This window comes from Peromyscus eremicus, chromosome 6, assembly GCF_949786415.1.
Source record: "Peromyscus eremicus chromosome 6, PerEre_H2_v1, whole genome shotgun sequence".
NCBI lineage: Eukaryota > Metazoa > Chordata > Mammalia > Rodentia > Cricetidae > Peromyscus > Peromyscus eremicus.
The window spans coordinates 65,488,978-65,507,631 of NC_081421.1; the positions used below are offsets into that span (position 1 = coordinate 65,488,978).

Sequence of the window (18,654 nt, forward strand, 5' to 3'; positions counted from 1 at the left end):
TTATGTTCTGGGTTTATTTCAACTTACAACTCTAAGGTCACACTCCATTCCTGAGGAAGTCAAGTCAGGAACTCAAGGTAGGAACTAAAGCAGAAGACTGTGGAGGAATGCTGATTTCTGGCTGTTCTTCCTAGCTTGCTCAGCCTGTTTTCTTACACAATTCAGGACCACCTGCCTAGGGGCAACACCTCCCACAGTGAGCTAGGCCATTTCACACCCACCATTAATCAAGAAAATGTCTCGCAGGGTTTGGCTATAGGCCAGTCTTGTGTAGACATTTTCTCAACTAAGATTCCTTCATCCTAGACATGTCTACATTTGCATCAAGTTAACAAAAACCAACCAGCACATTAACAATATATCTCTTTGTGAAAGTGTGTGAGTCTATATGTTTTGGAGTATCTGAAAGGTAAATTGAAGGAAGAAAAACAGACTATAATGACTATGAAACTGCATTTCATTTGTTTTTACGTACACAAGAACTTGTAGGCAAGATACTGGAATACTAGTGACTTGGAGCAGAAATGATGGAACAGAACAATAGGAGAGTTGTGTTTTAACCATGCCTGTCAAGGTGACAGGCTCTGGATTCCATTGTACAATAACCTTTCTGCTATCCAGGGAACCTCCTCTCGATGTGCATCCATGGAAGCTCATGGTTACTAGTGTGATGACATCTATATCAACCCTAATCAGTCACAAAGGGAGGCAAAGAAATGGGTAAGATTCAGCAAATGTCACCTAGAGATAAGAGTGGAGTTAAAAGTAATTTAATGGACAAAATAGGAAACATACATTTCTTCCTTTAGAGAATCACTCTTCACATGAACTCTGAGGAATTGAAGATTGCCCAAGGACCAAGACCTTCTGCCTAATTCAGAGGTTGTAGGGAAGGGTGTTATAAGACATATTTTAGGATACAAATCAATAGTATGGTTCAGTGTCACAATAGTTGGGTACATGGTCTCCATACAAAAGAGACACAGAAGCAGACAGGAAGAGAGTATTCAGCAGCTGGTGGCTGGCTTGCTGGGAGTCTGGATTTAGACTACATTATGTTTGCTCGGTCGTCCACTGCAGTGGACCTGGATTGTCTGTTGCAAGTGATACTTCAGGAAGCCTGGTGTATATCTTATCATGGACATCAACATATCCTGGCTCAGGGACATTGGCAGAGCATGGTCCAGGGACTATGGTACAGTTTAGCTCAAGGGTATTGATAGAACATGGACCATGGAGTATGGTACAGCCTGGCTCAGTAACCACAGTATAGCCTGGCTCAGGAATCTTGGTGTAGATGGGCTCTGAGACATCCATGTAGTCAGGTTCATGGATATCAGTAGAGCATGGCCCAGGAACCATGGTATAACCTGGGTCAGGGATATTGGTAGAGCATGACTAGGAACTATGGTATAGGCTGACTTATGGCCCCCTAACATTTTACATAGAAAATCATTTCTAAGAAAGTGAGATTTTCATTTTGACAGCTCCTACTTTTACAATGAAACTCTCTGGCTTAACTTTTTCTTTCTTTCTTTCTTTCTTTCTTTCTTTCTTTCTTTCTTTCTTTCTTTCTTTCTTTCTATTTTGCGTACTTACTCTCTGACTGTGATGTCACCTGGGTGTATTCTGTGTCAACTCCTTGTGATGTGTCTACTACTGACAATGGACTTCTTGGGGGGCAATAGATTAAAACAGAAGGAAGTTCGTTGGTTTCTGGGACCAGAAAGTCATGCTTCTTGGCCAGGTCCCTAATCTTTAGCTCAGATTAATCCAACTGGGCCTCTTAAAGATTGGTGTGAAATGGGGGAGGGGTCTGGTTCTTCCAGAGGACACAGAAAATGTGGAATGAGTGTATCATTTAGGTTCCTCCTGCTCAGAGGATCTGGGCCTGGGGAACTAGCTGAAGGTAAAATGTCCCTCTTAACCAGTGGGCAATTTTATCTGAATTGGTTTGTAGATCTGTGGAAGTGGGGAATGCAAGATATTGGGAAATAGTGAAGGGAGGAGGGAAGAAGGGAGTGGGAGAGAGGAAGAGTAAGGAGTAGGAAGAGGATGTGTAGCAGGAATCTTAGAGAGTCTTATTAATAAAACAAACCCAGAGCCAAATATTGGGGTGAAGCTGGGGGAACACAATACCACCACAAGGATGAGGAGAGAGGGAGGATGCCAAATCAATGAGAGCCATAGGGCTACATTTGGGAATGAGTCATTCTGTGATACACCTTATGGTATGAGCTAGGAAGAAGGTGAAGGTTCATCAGGAGCACATGCTTCCACTGCCTTCCCTCGGCATGTACTTCTCTCTCAGCTAGCATTTGACTAGTTGTTTCCCTCTGGGGTAATGGCATGGCCACACCACACCTAAGTTTCTGGTACCACATTAGCTCTGCTTTAGAATTGGGTCACGGTTCCTTTCTCGTCAAACACCTTTCAGGAACACAGTCATGGGAGCTCTGGCCAGATCTCTGCTCCACTAGAGATTCTGCTTTATGCTCATCTGTCCTCCACCAACCCATTTGTGAATGGTATTGGCTCCCTCAGTGGCTCTGATGACCTGATACTCATTTTGGAAGTATGTCTTTTCCACATCCCCCTTAGATTATAGATCTTTGTTCTAGAAGAAGTTCCTTTTTACATTTCTTTCCCTGAGATAGCTTCCTTACTCTGTTCTCTGAGTGATGCTTCGTTTCCCCAGCCAAAGCCTTTTTTGCCATAAACAGTTTGAGTTAATTTTACCCCAATCCTGTTGATCATGTTTGTTCGGTTAGCACAGTGAGTGTCTGAGGCAGTTTTTACTGTTCTGAGAAACTCTGTTTCTTCATTGGCAGTGTTGCTTATGCCCAGGGATCTGGCCTCAGTTGCAGAGAAGATAATTCTTACAGATTTTGATGGTACATCCCACATCCTCAGCTATCTTAGTTTTTCCTATTGGTTCTCTTCTCAGAAGATGGGGAAATATTTTTCTCCCAACTTCATTGTCCTGGGACTTTCTTGAGACATGTTTTTGGGACCTTTTCATCACACTCTAAATCCCTTGGATCCTGCTCTCACCCCTATCATTGATGTAGAGACCATCTCTACACATTTCTCAGGACTTCTTCTTTTCCTGACTCAGGTTCTCTGATATCATGGCATTATCTGTTTGTGAAAATCTATAACACATTTTGATGTGAAAACATTTTTGATGATCCAGTGGTCTCACTTAGTTTACGGAGGGCATGGGATTATAAACAATGCTCCTCTCTTCATCTCAAGAGATAATATATCTGAAACATAACTTTTCTGCTCTCTCAGAAAATCCTGAGACTCAAGTTCTGGCTGTCTGTGGAGGCTGACTGCTTAGTAACATTCTTTTTAAATCCTCAATTTGGGATGCTTAGTTAAATTCACCTTTGTCTCATATTCTTTCTTTCTATGCTTTTGTTCCCAGAGAGACTGGCTTGCTCATAAGACTAAGCGTTGATCATGAGAATCTGTGTTATAGCATCTTATGAAATACACACTCCATCTGAGATGCAGAGACAAAAAGATGTTGCTAAGGATGAGCATCAATGCCCAGGTGTGAGGGAGACAGCAGCAGCAAGAGGGAGGCCAGAGATTCCAGTGAGAGCAGAGGGCAATGACATTGACATTTGAGTAAAATGAAGATATACTCTGCTTGAAAGGTAGAAAATGCAGAAAAAAAGCCATGGTCATGAGTTTGTGTGGACCTATTCTAACCCCACAAAATGACCTTACAACCTGGAGAAGTTAAACATAGCTGCAGTCATGCTGCCCATTGGCAAGGATAGAAGCAGAAGCCATTTCCAAAAGCCCATAGTGTAAAATGATGCACTGGAGCAGAAGAGTAGAAGTTGGGAGTGGGACACAGCTATGGAGTAGGGCCCAGCAACATGGGACCCAGTGGTGTGAGGTAGAAGAACCAGAGGCATGGAGCGTACACAGGGTTGGTGGTGTGAGGCTTCAGGTGTAGACTAAGAGCAGACCAGGTGACCCGCATGGGACTCCACAGGCAGCCTCTGGAGCTGAAGAAGTAGACCCCATTGAGTTAGTAATGGGGCAACTTAAGACTCTCAGTAAACTGTATTTTCTGAAGGCTCAGACAAAGTGACATGGACCACACGATGAATCTAGAGCAGCACTGTCCTTCTCAATACAGAATCCAGCAAAGCGACAGGATAGAATACTCTTATACTCTGAATAAGCAATGTATCTCAATATTTTTCTTTCCACTTTTCTCTCCTGAAGAATATAGGCTAGACAGCTTGTGAGATATCTACCTCTGAGAGTTCAGAATATAACATATCATTTGAAGGAATATTGTTAACCCATCCTTTGCAGTCAACTTTCAAATAAGACTGTCTTACTTCATTTCCTTTGTCTTCTCTATGTATTTCTTCCTCCATTTTTCTCTATAAACTCAATACAGGTCACTAGTTTTACCCTCAGTTTTTTCACTTTCTACATATACTCACAGTAACTGTTAGTAATAGACCACTAGAAGATGCTTTACCCTAAAACAATTGGTGCTTATGGAGAGATTAACTTTTTATTTGATTGCAACAATACTTTTCATTGTGGGGTTACCTTCCTATCATTACTTCTTTTTTGTTGAGATTATAATATAATTACTTAATTTCTTCCTTCCCTCCTTTCTCAAAGTCTTCCCACATACCCCTCCTTGCTCTCTTTCAAATTCATGACCTCTTTATTCAACTGTTGTTTCATGCGTATATGTATGTGCATACACATATAATTCTAAATGCAACCTACTCAGTCTGTATAGTTTTACTTGTGTGTACATTTTCAGGGCTGACCATTTATACTGGATAACCAACCGGTAGGCTCTTGCCTGGGTAAGACTATTTCTCTCACTCTTAGCACACCTTAATTGCCTGTATTTCTTTGTGTAGGATTGAGGACTTATGGCGTTTTTCCATCCACTTTGGCATGTCCTTTACTGTTGTCCTCATTCTGCTCATGTTTAGGCAGTCATGTTAGTGAGACTTTATGGGTGTAGCTTCTGGCATTCCTAGGAGACTCCCTGTGCCTCTGGCTCTTAGAATCTTTCTGCCTCCTTTTCTACAATGTCACCTGAACCTTATGTGCAGGATATGTTCTCTAGATATATCTGATGTGGAATATTTGTTTACACCGTAAAGATGTGTCTCTGCCTAAGGTGCCTTCTGATTGGTTTAATAAAGAGCTAAATGGCTAATAGCTAGGCAGGAAGAGAATAAGCAGGACTTCCAGGCATTGAAAGAGGATGTAAGAGGAATAAATCCAGGCATGCAGGATTTCACCAGCAGACTCAGAGCAAGTCAGATGTGCTGTACTAAGAAAAGGTAACCGAGGCACGTGATAGAATGTAGATTAATAGAAACAAGTTAATTAAATTATAAGAGCTGGCTTATAAAGCCTAAGCTAAGGCCAAGCTTTCATAATTAATAAGTCTCTGGGCCATTATTTTCAGACTGTGGTCCAAAGATAGTCCAATAAGAAAGTTTCCTACATATATCCACTGGGACTGGGCTCCACAACCCTGTATTTTGGTTATGATTTTTTCTGTATTAGTCTTCATCAGTTGCAAAGACAAGTTTCATTGATGAGGGGATTTTGTATAATACTTAAGGGTTCAGCCTTAAATTTATACAATTCCAGGGGCCCAGGAGAGACACTACCATCTGCACAGGAATGAATCCAGTTGATTGGAGCTCTTTCATATAATTCCTTTATTCATCTGCCACCATCATTTAGTCACCAGTTCAACTCTCAAATCTCTCCTTCCCTTGGTTCCTTTTTCCTTCCCTCCCTTCTATCCTATCCCAAGCAGTAATACCTTATGTTTTGTATACAGCACAAGATTGTAGGGGTCCCTGCTAGAGGCTTCCTGGCTATTTTATTTGCAACCCAAAGGGGGAGAGATAAGAGTAGAGTCAGTTAGTAGTTGAAATAAATCAGAAAAGGAATTCATGTGTTAGAAATATATCCTTATTGTGGTTAGGTGAAGGCATTACGAGCCTATCATAAATGTGTTCAACTATAAACTTACAGGTGATAGGGTAGGGAAAGTCTGTAGGTCACTAAAAGTTAAAACTGTCACTTTTTTCCTCTGCCGCCAGTTTCCTGACAGGGCAAGGAAGAGTACTGATAGCTAGTCAATCTGCATCACAGCTTGAAATGCCTGGTAAGAGGAAAGCCCTTTTTGATCTAAGAGGTTCTCTGGGGTGGTGAGAGAGAGGGGGGAGGCCTTGATTTGCACAAAAAACAAGGCTTGTTCGTCTGGTTGGTAGGCATTTGGCCTGTGATACATGTAGTCTCAGAAAGGATATTTTATCTTAGTTCGGGGAGTTTTCAGGCATCTAAAAGATGGCCTGGTAGCTATCTGTTCCTTGCTTGTCTTTTAAGGCTTTGTTTGGGGTTGACTCTATCTTAGGAAGTAGCTCAAGGAGGGTATTTGCAAATGGCAGATACCCAAAACAAATGCTAAAGAGGGGGCCTGGAGCTCAGAGGCAGAAGGTTCTGTCTACGTGACTATCCAGGTGCTTTGAAACAGAGATTCACACACACATACACACTTTAGGAGAATTATGAGCACAAGGAATTCATAGCAAGACACAACTGAATATTAAGCTGTATAACACCAATAATCCTTGCTGATTGGCTTCCCACTCGACTGACCCTTGGTCTTGTCAAGGTATAGCTTATAATATACAGCTGGACTTCTATTTCATATTCCTATGGCTTGCCACAAGGGATGAGGATTATGCTTAATTTAGGTATAAGAATGCATATTTATCTTTTGATAATGCTTAATGAAGATAATATTTTAGAAATAGAAGAGTATTAAATATTGTTCAGAATGTCCCAACTAACATCTACTCAAGAAAAACAACATCAAATTACAACAACTAAATTACTCTTGAACTGTGTGAATAGTTCTGCTGAAAGAATAAGGGTAAATAAACTTTACTAAAATAAAATACAACCCATTACCTAACTTCAGATGAACAAGTCCCAGTGCAAAATCACAAGTGAAAAAAAATATTATGTTACTATAACCCCTCCAAAATTGCTAATTCTTGGAAATGATCTCCAGTGTGGGTGAAGTAAATAAAATCCCAGACAAAGAACTCGAAGGAGCAACCACAAAATGTTTAAAGAATCAGAAAGAAAATAAATTCCTGAACAAATCATGAGGAAATACAAATAGGCAGTTCATGCAAGATATAAAAGTAGAAAGTTAACACAAGATGTGAAAGGGGAATCTGATGGCTAGAGACATGGCTCAGTGATTAAGAACATTTGCTGTTCTTCTAGTGGACACAAGTTTGGTTTCCAGAACTTGTTTAGTTGCCAGAACTCATGTCAGGTGGCTCATAACCACCTGTAACTCCACTTTCAGGGAATCCCACACCCTTTTCTGGCTTCTGAGGGCACCCTGTGCATGTACACACACACACACACACACACACACACACACACACACATTTGCACATGCAAGCACATGCACATGTAAGTAATAAAATAAATCTAAATACATTTAAAAAATAATCAGATAAAGAGATGGAAATACTGAAGAAAGTGGATGAGAATGAAGTGATGAAGTGGCTGCCATAAAAACATGAGGACCTGAGTTCAGATCCCCCACCTTCATGTGAAAGCTGGTGATGCTGCTGCACATGTATAATGCAAGCACTGGTAAAGAGAATAGGAGGGTGACCAGCGCTCGTTTGTCAGCTTGTCTAGCCAACAGAGCTCTGAGTTCAGTGAGAGACCTTTCAAAAAATGAAGTGGGGAGTGATAGAGTTAGATGCTTAACATTAATCTTTGGCCTCCACACACATGTGAACATATGTGCATGAAAACTTATATACAGCCGGGCGGTGGTGGCGCACGTCTTTAATCCCAGCACTTGGGAGGCAGAGCCAGGTGGATCTCTGTGAGTTCGAGGCCAGCATGGGCTACCAAGTGAGTTCCAGGAAAGGCGCAAAGCTACACAGAGAAACCCTGTCTCGCAAAACCAAAAAAAAAAAAAAAGAAAAAAAAAGAAAACTTATATACACACACACACCCATATACCACACATGTATACATACATACAAAATAACAAACAAACAAATAAATAAATAAATAAACAAACAAACAAATAAATAAATATGTTAACAAGAAGTACAGAAAAGTCAAACTGAAATACTGGAAATGAAAACCACAACAGGTAAAATAAAAATCTCTGTGGAAAGCTTCATCGATAGAAAGGATTAAGGAACTTCTTTTTTTAAAAAAAATTTAATGGATCAAGGAAAAGACATAATATCTAATATTAAAGATAAGGTAGAAGAATTAGAACATTTAAACAAAGTCAAACACAATTTAATAGGAAGTGATGGAGGGACTTTCAAGATGTTTGGGAAAGTATGAAATGATTAAATCTAAGAATCATGGAATAGAAGGAGAATAATTTTTTTCTGAAAGCATAGAAAACATTTCCAGCAAAACCATAGCAGAAAATACCCAAAATGTGATGAAAAGATGGCAGTCCAGATACAGGAGACATACAGACCACCAAACAGACAACATCAAAAATAACTTCCCTTATAATATTATAATTCAACTACTAAATATTCAGAACAAAGGAAGTAGATTAAAGTAACAAGAGAGAATGACTAAGTCGAATACAAAGGTAGGCCCATCAGGATACTAGCAGTTTTCTCATCAGACAATTTAAAGGGCATGGGGACTTGGAATGATCTATTTCAAGTTCTAAAAGACAACAACTGTCAACTCAGACTACCATGCATAGAGCATGTCTGTCACCATCGGAAGAAATAGAAATCTTTCCTTGATTAAAAACAGACTAAAGGAATTCATGACCAGCCAGCCAGATTTACAGTAGAAAATTGAAGCAATCCCTCAGACTGAAGAGGAAGAAAAGCACCCATGAAGCCACAGAATAAAATAAATCACAGTTGTATAATAGTTAATCAAGAGAGGGATGAGAAAACCCCAAATACTGTACCACCAACAAAATGACAGGAGTTGATGCATTATTTTCCGTAATAACTGAATATCAATGGTCTAATTTTTTTGGTCAGATTAAAAAAAAAAACAAATAGAACTGATTAAAAAAAAAAGCTGCTAAGTAATGCACCTCATGAAAAACATAGACATTATCTTGGGTCGAAAGGATGGAAAAAGGTATTCTTGGGCTGGAAAGATTGTTCCACAGGTAAAATCCCATACTGCTTTTGCAGAGGATCTGAGTTTGGTTCCCAACACCTATGTTGAGTGGCTCACAACCTCCTGTAACTCCAGCTCCAAAAGATCCCTCTGGTCCTCCTGGGCACCTGCACACATGCACATGTACATGTGGCAAGCACACACACACACACACACACACACACACACACACGCACAGACATACAGAAGTTGTTGCAAGTAAAGATTTCAATTATTAAAACTGGGGTTGAAAGGGAAGTCATTACAACAGATAACAGATACAGAGGAAAGTCATTAGTATATAGCTTAAAACATAGTTTCCACTAAATTGAAAAAAAAAAAACCCTCAAAGACATAGATGAATTTATAGATGCATAGGACCACCAAAATTAAAGAAATATGAGTCAAATAATTTAAGGAAATCTGTAATAAGAACTGAGATCGAAGCAGTAATTTTAAAAATCTTATAACAATGAAGAAAAACCAGGTACAGATGGATTCACTCAATTCTATTAGATCTTTGAAGAACAACTAACACCAGGGCTTCTCTCTTCTGTTAAATAGAAAAGGAAGGGGTACTAACACATTCATGAAGCCAGCATTAGCCTGATGCACAAACCAGCTAAACACAGAAGAAGTAAAGGAAAACTGTAGACTAGTTTCCCCAATGAGCATATATGCAAAAGGTCTCAAGAGAACATTCACAAACCAAATTTTCTTAAATTTACATTAAAAAGAAAAAACCCACTACTTTGAGATTGCATTCTTTTTTTTTTTTTTGGTTTTTCGAGACAGGGTTTCTCTGTGTAGCTTTGCGCCTTTCCTGGGACTCACTTGGTAGTCCAGGCTGGCCTCAAACTCACAGAGATCCGCCTGGCTCTGCCTCCCGAGTGCTGGGATTAAAGGTGCGCGCCACCACCGCCCGGCGAGATTGCATTCTTACCCCATTCAGAATAGCTATTACAGAGAAAACAAAATGGGAGCAAATACTGACAAGTATGCTTGGGGGGAAAGATCCTCATACACTGTTGATGATAGTGTAAATAAACTGGTATATCCCATATGAAAATCAGTATGAAGGTTCTTATAAAAAAATAAAACAAAAAACCTAAAAAGGCCATATGACCCAGCTCTTCCACTCCTGGGCATACACCCACAGGACTATATTCTACTACAGAGATGCTTACACTGCTATGTTCATTCTAGATTTATTTATTCTGAACAGCAAGGAAATGGAACCAGCTTGCATGTCTATCAGTGATACACGCATAATGAAAATGTGGTACACATACACAGTGGAATTTTATTTAGCTATAAAGAAAATTAAATTATGAAAGTTGCATAAAAATTAATGGGACTGGAAGACACTGTATTAAGTGGGGGATAATCCAGACTCAGAAAGTTAAACCTCACAGGTTCTGTCTCATACGTGGGTCCAAGTGTCTGTCTTTTATATATGCGTGCATTTATGTGGGAGTGGGTATGTTTAGAAGCCAGAAAACTAAAAAGAAAATGAGAAAAAAGAGTCTTGAGTTAGAGGGTAGGGAGAGCAATAGAACATAAGTGGTATGGATGTGGAAGGGGAGGTACCGAGTAGGAAGGTTTAAGTGGAGATCATGGGGGAGAGGCAGAGAAATAGGAGAGGCAGGGGTGTGCTAAAACTGTATGTGAAAATGCCATAAGGAAACGTACAACTCTGTAAGCTAATTTTAAAGAGAAAAATGAAGAAATCAGTGCCCATCAAAGGTAATAGGACTTACCTGGTGTGAGCCTGAAAAACTTGAGACTACAAGGACTGTATTTGAAGAATCTGTACCAAACATTAGCCACTAGCCATTAGTCATATGTGAAAATAATAAGTCAGACAGAAGGACAAGCTGTAGGGAATTTTCTCTCAGTCATGTGACTGCTGTGGAAGATAAGGTATGTGACTATCAGAATAGAATGGGGGTTGCAAGTCATATGCACTGTCAAGCTTGACCTCACTGTGAAGCCAGCCTTTCAGCAGAGAAAGAGATGATGGAGTTGTGATATAGCTATCTGGAATCAAACAAGGACAGACTTTAAATTCAACTTGAAGATGAAAGCATGCCCAACCTGTACAGAGGCCAGAGTGTGGCGAGCAAGGGGTGAGGGATGAGCTGGTAAAAGGTGAGCTGTAAGGGTGAGGATTCCCAGACTTACCTTTCCTCTTGAGGCTGCAGTTGCCTTGGCACCTATGATGGACAGGAGATGTCAAACTTTCATAAGCCCACTTTGAGCTACCCAGACCGCAGAAGCAGCAGTCCAGAGTAAAGTACACCAACGGATGTCTTCCGAAGCCTCTAAATGGTACAGTCTTCGGATGTTTCTATTTTTAGGAGCTTCTACCCTAGAAAGACAGTTACAAAGGTGGATTTGGGTCATTGTCTTTTGGGAAGAGAAAAATTGATGCGTTAGCATGCAATAGTTCTTATATTTTTAGTTGATAAAAATGCAGCAATAGAAACCCTAACTAAGACACATTGGCAGAATCAGGTCTTATAGTCTCAGCTCATGAAAGAACTCATTCCTTTGGCAATTTGATAAATGTTGAATTGATCTATATTAAAAGAATTCATAATTTGGGTACCCATGCTATTATTTCATGGTAAGTTTTACATAATGCCAGTCTGACTTTTTTTTGTGAGTTATCAGTTCTGATAAAAAAAAATTTGCTAAGTAAATGTGAGGTCCAAGTACAATATACAATGCAAAACTGAGATGCTGAAGTTTGAGAGACACAACTCCCATGATATGTGCTGTAACACATGTGTGTTACACATATGTGCCTCTATGAGACTCTCAGGTCATCATGGAACTCTTCCTGGCCTAGCAAGGGCTGGATAAATGGCTTAATGGTTAAGATCAGTGGCTGGTCTTCTATAGGACCTGAGTTTGATTTCCAGCCCCTTCACAGTGGCTCACAATCATATATAACTCCAGTTCCAGGGATCCATCAACCTCTTCTGGGCTTTTCAGGCACCAGGTATGCAGGTTGTACCCAGCTATTCATGGAGACACAACGCCCATACACATAAACTAATTCAACCCCCCCCCCCAAATATGATATGTAGAGAGTATCCTTGTTCATAGCCTCAATCTAAGATGCAGGTGTGGAACAGAGTGAGGAACCCTTAGAAAAGACTTGCAGGTTTTTATTGAAGCACATTTTGCCAAGGCCTGTCATAAGACCCTCAAGTATTTAGAAGCATTAGCGTGGAAATTAATGGTCACAGAAGAAGCTTGAGACACCAGCACAGAGAACAGAGGACAAGGGAAAGCCACCTAGGGAGTAGAGTCAAAGGCAGGGTGGGCTCATGTCAATTGGAAGGTGGAGTTTCTCACTTCCAACCCTCATCGGTCCACATAGATATTATTGAAGTTTTCCTTTCTTGTGTATGTTCATGATCTGTGCTCCCGCTGACTGTAAAGGGCAAGGAAGCTACTTTTGCCATGGTATTGATGATTGCAGAGTCACAGCTGAGATAGGGTGACATAGAAGGCTTCTGTGACAACCCCTATTTCCACCTCACACCCCTTAAAAAATAACAGCCCAGACAGAAAGCCACGGAAGAGAACTCTTAAAAAGTGTGATAAGGATGCTGAAGTGTAACTCTGCAGAACTGATGGCTTCTGGTAGGGATGCAGGTAGGGAAGAACTGTTTTCTTTAAGGGGCTTGTCACAGGGAGTTGGACGACACTCCAGTGAGTATATGGGCAACACAAATTGGACTTATTTTCTTTTTCTTCTTTTTTTTGGGAGGAGATGTCACAAGGGTTAGGGAATAGGCCTGGGAGGACTAGGAAGTGAGTGTGCTTAGGATTCATGATATGAAATTCCCAAGTAATCAATAAAAATATTATGAAAAAAAGTTTCTTGTATAAACCAGGTATTGTGCCCTTTTTTTTTCAACACACATGGGTGATATAAAAGACATGTGTCTTTTGTCTTCAAAAGCCAGCTTCAGCCACACATCCTCAATTTGCTGATTAAAAGAGCCACCTTGGGGCTGCAGAGGTGGCTCAGTGGTTAACAGCACTTATCACGCTTGCAGAGGATCTGGTTTTGGTTCCCAGCACTCACATGGTGTCTCAAAACCATCTGAAACTCCATTTCCAGGAGATCTGACAGTCTTTCAGCCTTCTTGGGCACCAGGCTCACAAGCGGTATACATACATGCATGTAGTCAAACACTCATACAATGCAATACAATGAATAAACCTAAAAAATATTTTTGAAAGACCTAAATTAATAGTGGAAAATAGAAAAAGACTTATTCAATATGGCCACATTGGAAAGAGAGACAAAGACATCCAACACACTCTCTCCCCCAAGTCTATTTGCCAAGTCCTTAAGTGAGATTAAAGTTTAAACAGCTGGCCAAGGATATGCCACCTATGGAGTCCTGGTCAAAGTGTGGTCCCTCCACTCCCTGACCTTCACTGTCTGGGCTATATCTTCATCCTGTAAAGTGGTCTGTCAAGTTGTTAGAACTGTGAGAAATATCCTGCTGGGGAGTCAAGTCACCCCTTTGGCTAGGGCCTTTCTTTTCTCTCAGAATGAGATTCCTGGAGAAATTCCCTATCTTTGGGCTGCATTGTTTCAGTGATCTGGTAGATTGAGAGACACAAATGTACCTTTATAACAGCTTTTTGTTTTTGTCAGGCTTGTCACATGGGGACTTGTGGTCCTGCTAAGAGCAGTAACAAGACAAATGAGGAATCCAAGATGCAGTCATGAAAAGAAGAAACTGAGCACTCATAGCTGTATCTGCATAAGGTGCTGTTAGCAAACCACATACATAGTGAACCTGTAGTTTAACCTTACTGCATGCCTTCAGTTCTTCATAAAAAGGCAGCAACTGCCCTCTACTGTTGACTCAGCAAATGACAGCCTCTCACTGTAGGACATGAGCTGTGGTGAAGTTCTGTCTCTGCCCAGTGCCCTGTAATCTTGCGATTATAGTGTCAAAGACAGGGCATGAGATTAGAGTCTTTGTGAATTGGATAGAGTGTTACTGATTATCTATCATACCCAAGCATGCTCCTGGGCTATGAGTGCCCACACTAATACACACACACACACACACACACACACACACACACACACCCAAATCAACAGACTTAAGACCATGGACTATATTATTTTCACCCTTGGGCTGATGTTCTGAAAACTGCTTTGGAGCTTAGAAAGAAACATTTTCCCCCCTAACTCTTCAACATTTTAGGCTGTTATAATATAAAAATGACCATTTAAAGAAGTGCCGTATATAAATGCAATTTCAGTTTATGGGGCAATGCTTAAAATATTGATACATTTGAAAAATAGAATGGTCAACACTTTTTACTCAGCAGCCAAACAGACACTGTATATATCTTGCTTTATTTGCTGCCAGGTTTTTATTTTTGTTTTGTACACAGATGTGATTATGTGTGTTACATGCCATGGTATTTTATATGACCTTGATATCGTACAGAATTTTTTTCATATGATTATTCTTGCTTAATCATAGTATGATCACACGTTCAGATAAAAATAACTAAGCCTTATCTGTTAGGGATGTTGCATCAGCTTCATCCTTTCATGTTGAATGTAATGCTGACATATGTACAGGAATGATTGGTTCCCAGTAGAGTGCAAAAGATGTGCAATGTGTGTATTTTTTGTGTGTGTTTCAGGGTAGTGTTTCATGTTAGTCACATGGTAGACCACTAAACTATACCCCCATATATATTTTTCACTTAATTTGAGGCCAGTATGAATGAATTTATAATCCTAGATGAATTTATAATCCTTTGTAATCCTTCTGCCTCAGCCTCCCAAAGTTTGAAATATTTGATTGATTTTGCTCAACTTTCAGTTTCTTTGACTTATACCTCTGAAAGCTAGTGTTCTGGCTAGTGTCTAACTCAAGGTCATAATATCAAAATCATAACTCAAAGACAATATCAAGATCATAAAAAACGCCATGCTATGCAACACACATAATTACAGCTCTGTACAAAACAAAAATAAAAACCTTCCTCTTTAACGATGACTGTTCTTAGAAACATTAATGTCCTTTTCCGTCATGGCAATAAGTCATAATTGGAAGTCACCTCACATGTGTGCACACCTTGTGCATCCAAGTGATGTCATTCTCTCTGCCAGTTTCCCAGCTGCCCAACTTACAAATCCTTGGCAATCAGTTTTTGTCTTTTGCTTCCCAAGTATCCCTGAGCATTTTCCAAATGTGGAGCACATATATACCACACATGTACTACGCAGCTCCTGTTACAGACATCCCAGGGATTACTGCAGCCCCTCTGAAAATTCCCTTCCCTTCTGTAGTCAGTTTCATGACCCCAGACCTTCTGATCATCAGGGAACTCTGGAAGAGGGACGGTAGGGTAAACCATAGACAAAAGTTATAGATATGGGTTCAGCAATTCAGAGATGTGATTTCTTGGTGACCCTTAGTAACCACCATCATCCATGCCAGGTATCTGGAATGTGAACTAGATCCTCTTCAACACTCCCTTCCTTCAATATTTTGTGTTATACTAACCTGCTCACACTCAATTTTATGTTTTTTTCTTATCTGCGCTAATTGGTTTATACTTTTCCTTCACTCCCTTTTCTTTTGATGCATTTTCTCTTAAGTTTATTTAGGGAAGTAAAACATACAAGGATAATGTGTATAAATGTGGGAAAGAGAGTGAAGAGGGTGGGAGATGGAGAAAGGCAGGGAACAGGGGAGAGGATGTTTGCCTTGGAAGGGCATGAGGACCACTTTCCTTAGGCTCTTAGGGCAGGCACCATCCTCCAGGAGCACACAGTGGAACTCAAAGAGGCCTGACTGAAGTGATGCAGTCAGAGTGTGTGTTGCATGATTTTGGAGATCTAACCATGTGGAAATGTGTCTCAATGTCTGCGCGAAGGATTCTTCCCCTGTGTATATTTGGTAGATATGTTCTTGAGGTTGGAATGTGTTTCCACGTTTGGCAGTATGTGTTGTGGATGTCAGAGAGGGAAGAAAAATAAAGAACAAATAAGCAGGTTGAAACACACATGTCCTGTTTCTTTGAATCAACTCAACAGAATAAGGACAATTTGGGGGCAAAGACTTCAGAGTTGGTGATGAGGTGGAGCAGGCACCATGAACCCTTGGATGTGACCCATTCAGTGAAAGAAGATAACCCTGCGGTAGCTGTGGCTTCCCAAAGTAATAGACACCGAGTGGCCTTGAATACTCTTGTACCAATGTGTCCTGTATGTATAACAGTTACACACACACACATACACACACACACACATTCTTTCTCTCTCTCTCTCTCTCTCTCTCTCTCTCTCTCTCTCTCTCTCTCTCTCTCTCTCTCTCTCTCTCTCTCCTACCCCCACCCCCAGTCACAAAAATTGGGTATCTTTTAGCTATCAACCTCCTGACCAGCTTTTGCTGTTCTAGTTCTTGTTTCACACCGAGAAAATAATGACAGTTCAATAAGCCATTGACACACACACACAGCCAGGTATGGAGTTAAAAGGCATTTAATTGGAGAAGAACATTGAGAATTCACTTGTCTCACTCCCCATCCCCCTTAAGATGAACCCTGAGCCATGGGAAGATTAACCACTCAGTGAGACTTTGGGTCCTGTTGAGAGGCCCAGGGACCCTCGAGAATGAGTGTGAGAGACATCTTTTTAGGTGATGAAAAGAGGGAGGGATTAAGACTTATGGTCACAGCATGTGAAGCACAGGGCAATGGTACTCATAAGCAGAATGGAAAGTGGCCTTGGCATCCAGTGATTAGGTCTTCAAGGCATGGCTGTGGACGACATCACTTCTGTTTTGTCTTCTGCTGACATGGTTCTGGAGTGACATTTGATGGACACGGCTCAGGAACAACCGGGTGGCAGGGCTCAGGTGCCTTGGGGTGGCAGGGCTCAGGAGCCTTAGGCTGGCAAGGCTCAGGCACCTTAGGCTGGCAGGGCTCAGGCACCTTAGGCTGGCAGGGCTCAGGCACCTTAGGCTGGCAGGGCTCAGGCACCTTAGGCTGGCAGGGCTCAGGCACCTTAGGCTGGCAGGGCTCTGGAACCTTGGGGTTGCAGGGCTCAGGAACATTGGGGTTGCAGGGTTCCTTGGTTTTGGGGACACAAGGTTCCTGGGGTGGTGGTTGGCAAGGCTGTTTCACCTGATGCTGTTGCAGCTGAGGTGGGGCAGTGCAGGGCTGCTTCTGCTGGTGGGAACTCATGTTTGGATAGCACTTGGTCCTGGAAACAGAAAAGCTGATTTAGTGATTCATTGCAAGAGAAGGTAACTTCAATGTCAAGTAAATTTCATTTCAGGCATCTTTAGAGGAAAGAGCCCTTCTCTACACTGACTTCTACACTTGAAAGTAAGACTTGGACCTTTTCAAGAGAATGAGCCAAAGAGTGGTTTACTCTGGTCCATCTCAGTGGGTTCCTTCCTTACTCTCATTCTCCCTGGTCATACTATATATCTAATTGAAGATGTTCCAGGACAGGGGTGAAAAGAGGGAAGTAGAACGCCACATGCATATGACGATCTCATGCTAAATCCTATGCCTTTGTGCTAACCAAGAGCATTAATAATTAAAGAAAAAAAGCAATAAAATGCCTCGAAAAAGCTGGCTTCTGAGAAGATTGTGAATCCACACACCAGGACATCTGGAAAGCGGTGCTGCCCAAAGGCAGCAACATACCAACCTCTTTGCGAACTAAAGCACAGCAGGACTTGCAGATCGGCTGCCCCTGTATAGTTTTGCCTTTTCTAGTCTATGCTCTCATGGTTTCCTATATTTCTCCGTTTCCATCTCTGCTTACCAAATACTCTTCCCTCATAGTTCATGGTTCATGCTACCACTAAGGGGCTGTCTTTGAGCCACGCATCTTCTGTACATCCCCTTCCCACAATTACTTCCTGCACTAGCACTGTCTATGCATGGCATCTCAGTTTCACATGTTTCACCTTCTCTGCCAGACTTCTAGTTTGGTAAACTCTATATTGGCCTGAAAAAAAAAAAATGCTTGGCAGATCCATTTAATGAATTAAATTTCTATATTGAGGTCCCTACTGGTGAGAGCTGCAGTAACTCTGAAAGCTCTCTGACCCTAAGCCTTAGCCTGTGTCCTACTGTGAACATTGGTGAACATCCGAGTGGATCCTTCCTTCCCCCACCCTGATCTCTGATTCCACGGCTGTCCAAACTGTGCTATAGTTTAAGCAAGCAATTCTAGTATTCTCTCACTCTAAGTAGCACCCCACATCAACTCTGTCACAGACATTGGCTTTGTCCAGTTTCCCATAGTGAAAAATAGGGAAGAATTTCAAATCTGTTATAAGCAGAGACTTACCTAATGCGCGGAGAAGGGCAGGTTCTCTGTTAGCGTGATCCTGTGTGAAGGCACTG

General features: G+C 41.1%; 1 protein-coding gene and 1 long non-coding RNA gene across 5 annotated transcripts in view; one reads left to right on the plus strand and one right to left on the minus strand.

Moving 5' to 3' along the window:
• Window positions 1-18,654, plus strand: part of LOC131913245 (uncharacterized) — a 139,202-nt gene that overhangs the window by 7,962 nt on the left and 112,586 nt on the right. The gene's annotated exons all lie outside the window — the stretch shown is intronic.
• LOC131913240 (cornifin alpha) lies at window positions 17,062-17,475 on the minus strand. Of its 3 annotated transcripts, none has more exons than XM_059265780.1 (2): window positions 17,296-17,475; window positions 17,062-17,151 (listed from the first exon to the last, which is right to left on the minus strand). In XM_059265780.1, exons 1-2 carry the CDS (start codon window positions 17,473-17,475, stop codon window positions 17,062-17,064), a joined length of 270 nt encoding a protein of 89 aa, XP_059121763.1. The 3 variants fall into 3 exon arrangements, with proteins under 3 accessions (XP_059121763.1, XP_059121762.1, XP_059121761.1); XM_059265779.1 differs by having other exon boundaries at window positions 17,062-17,142; window positions 17,272-17,475; XM_059265778.1 differs by having other exon boundaries at window positions 17,062-17,475.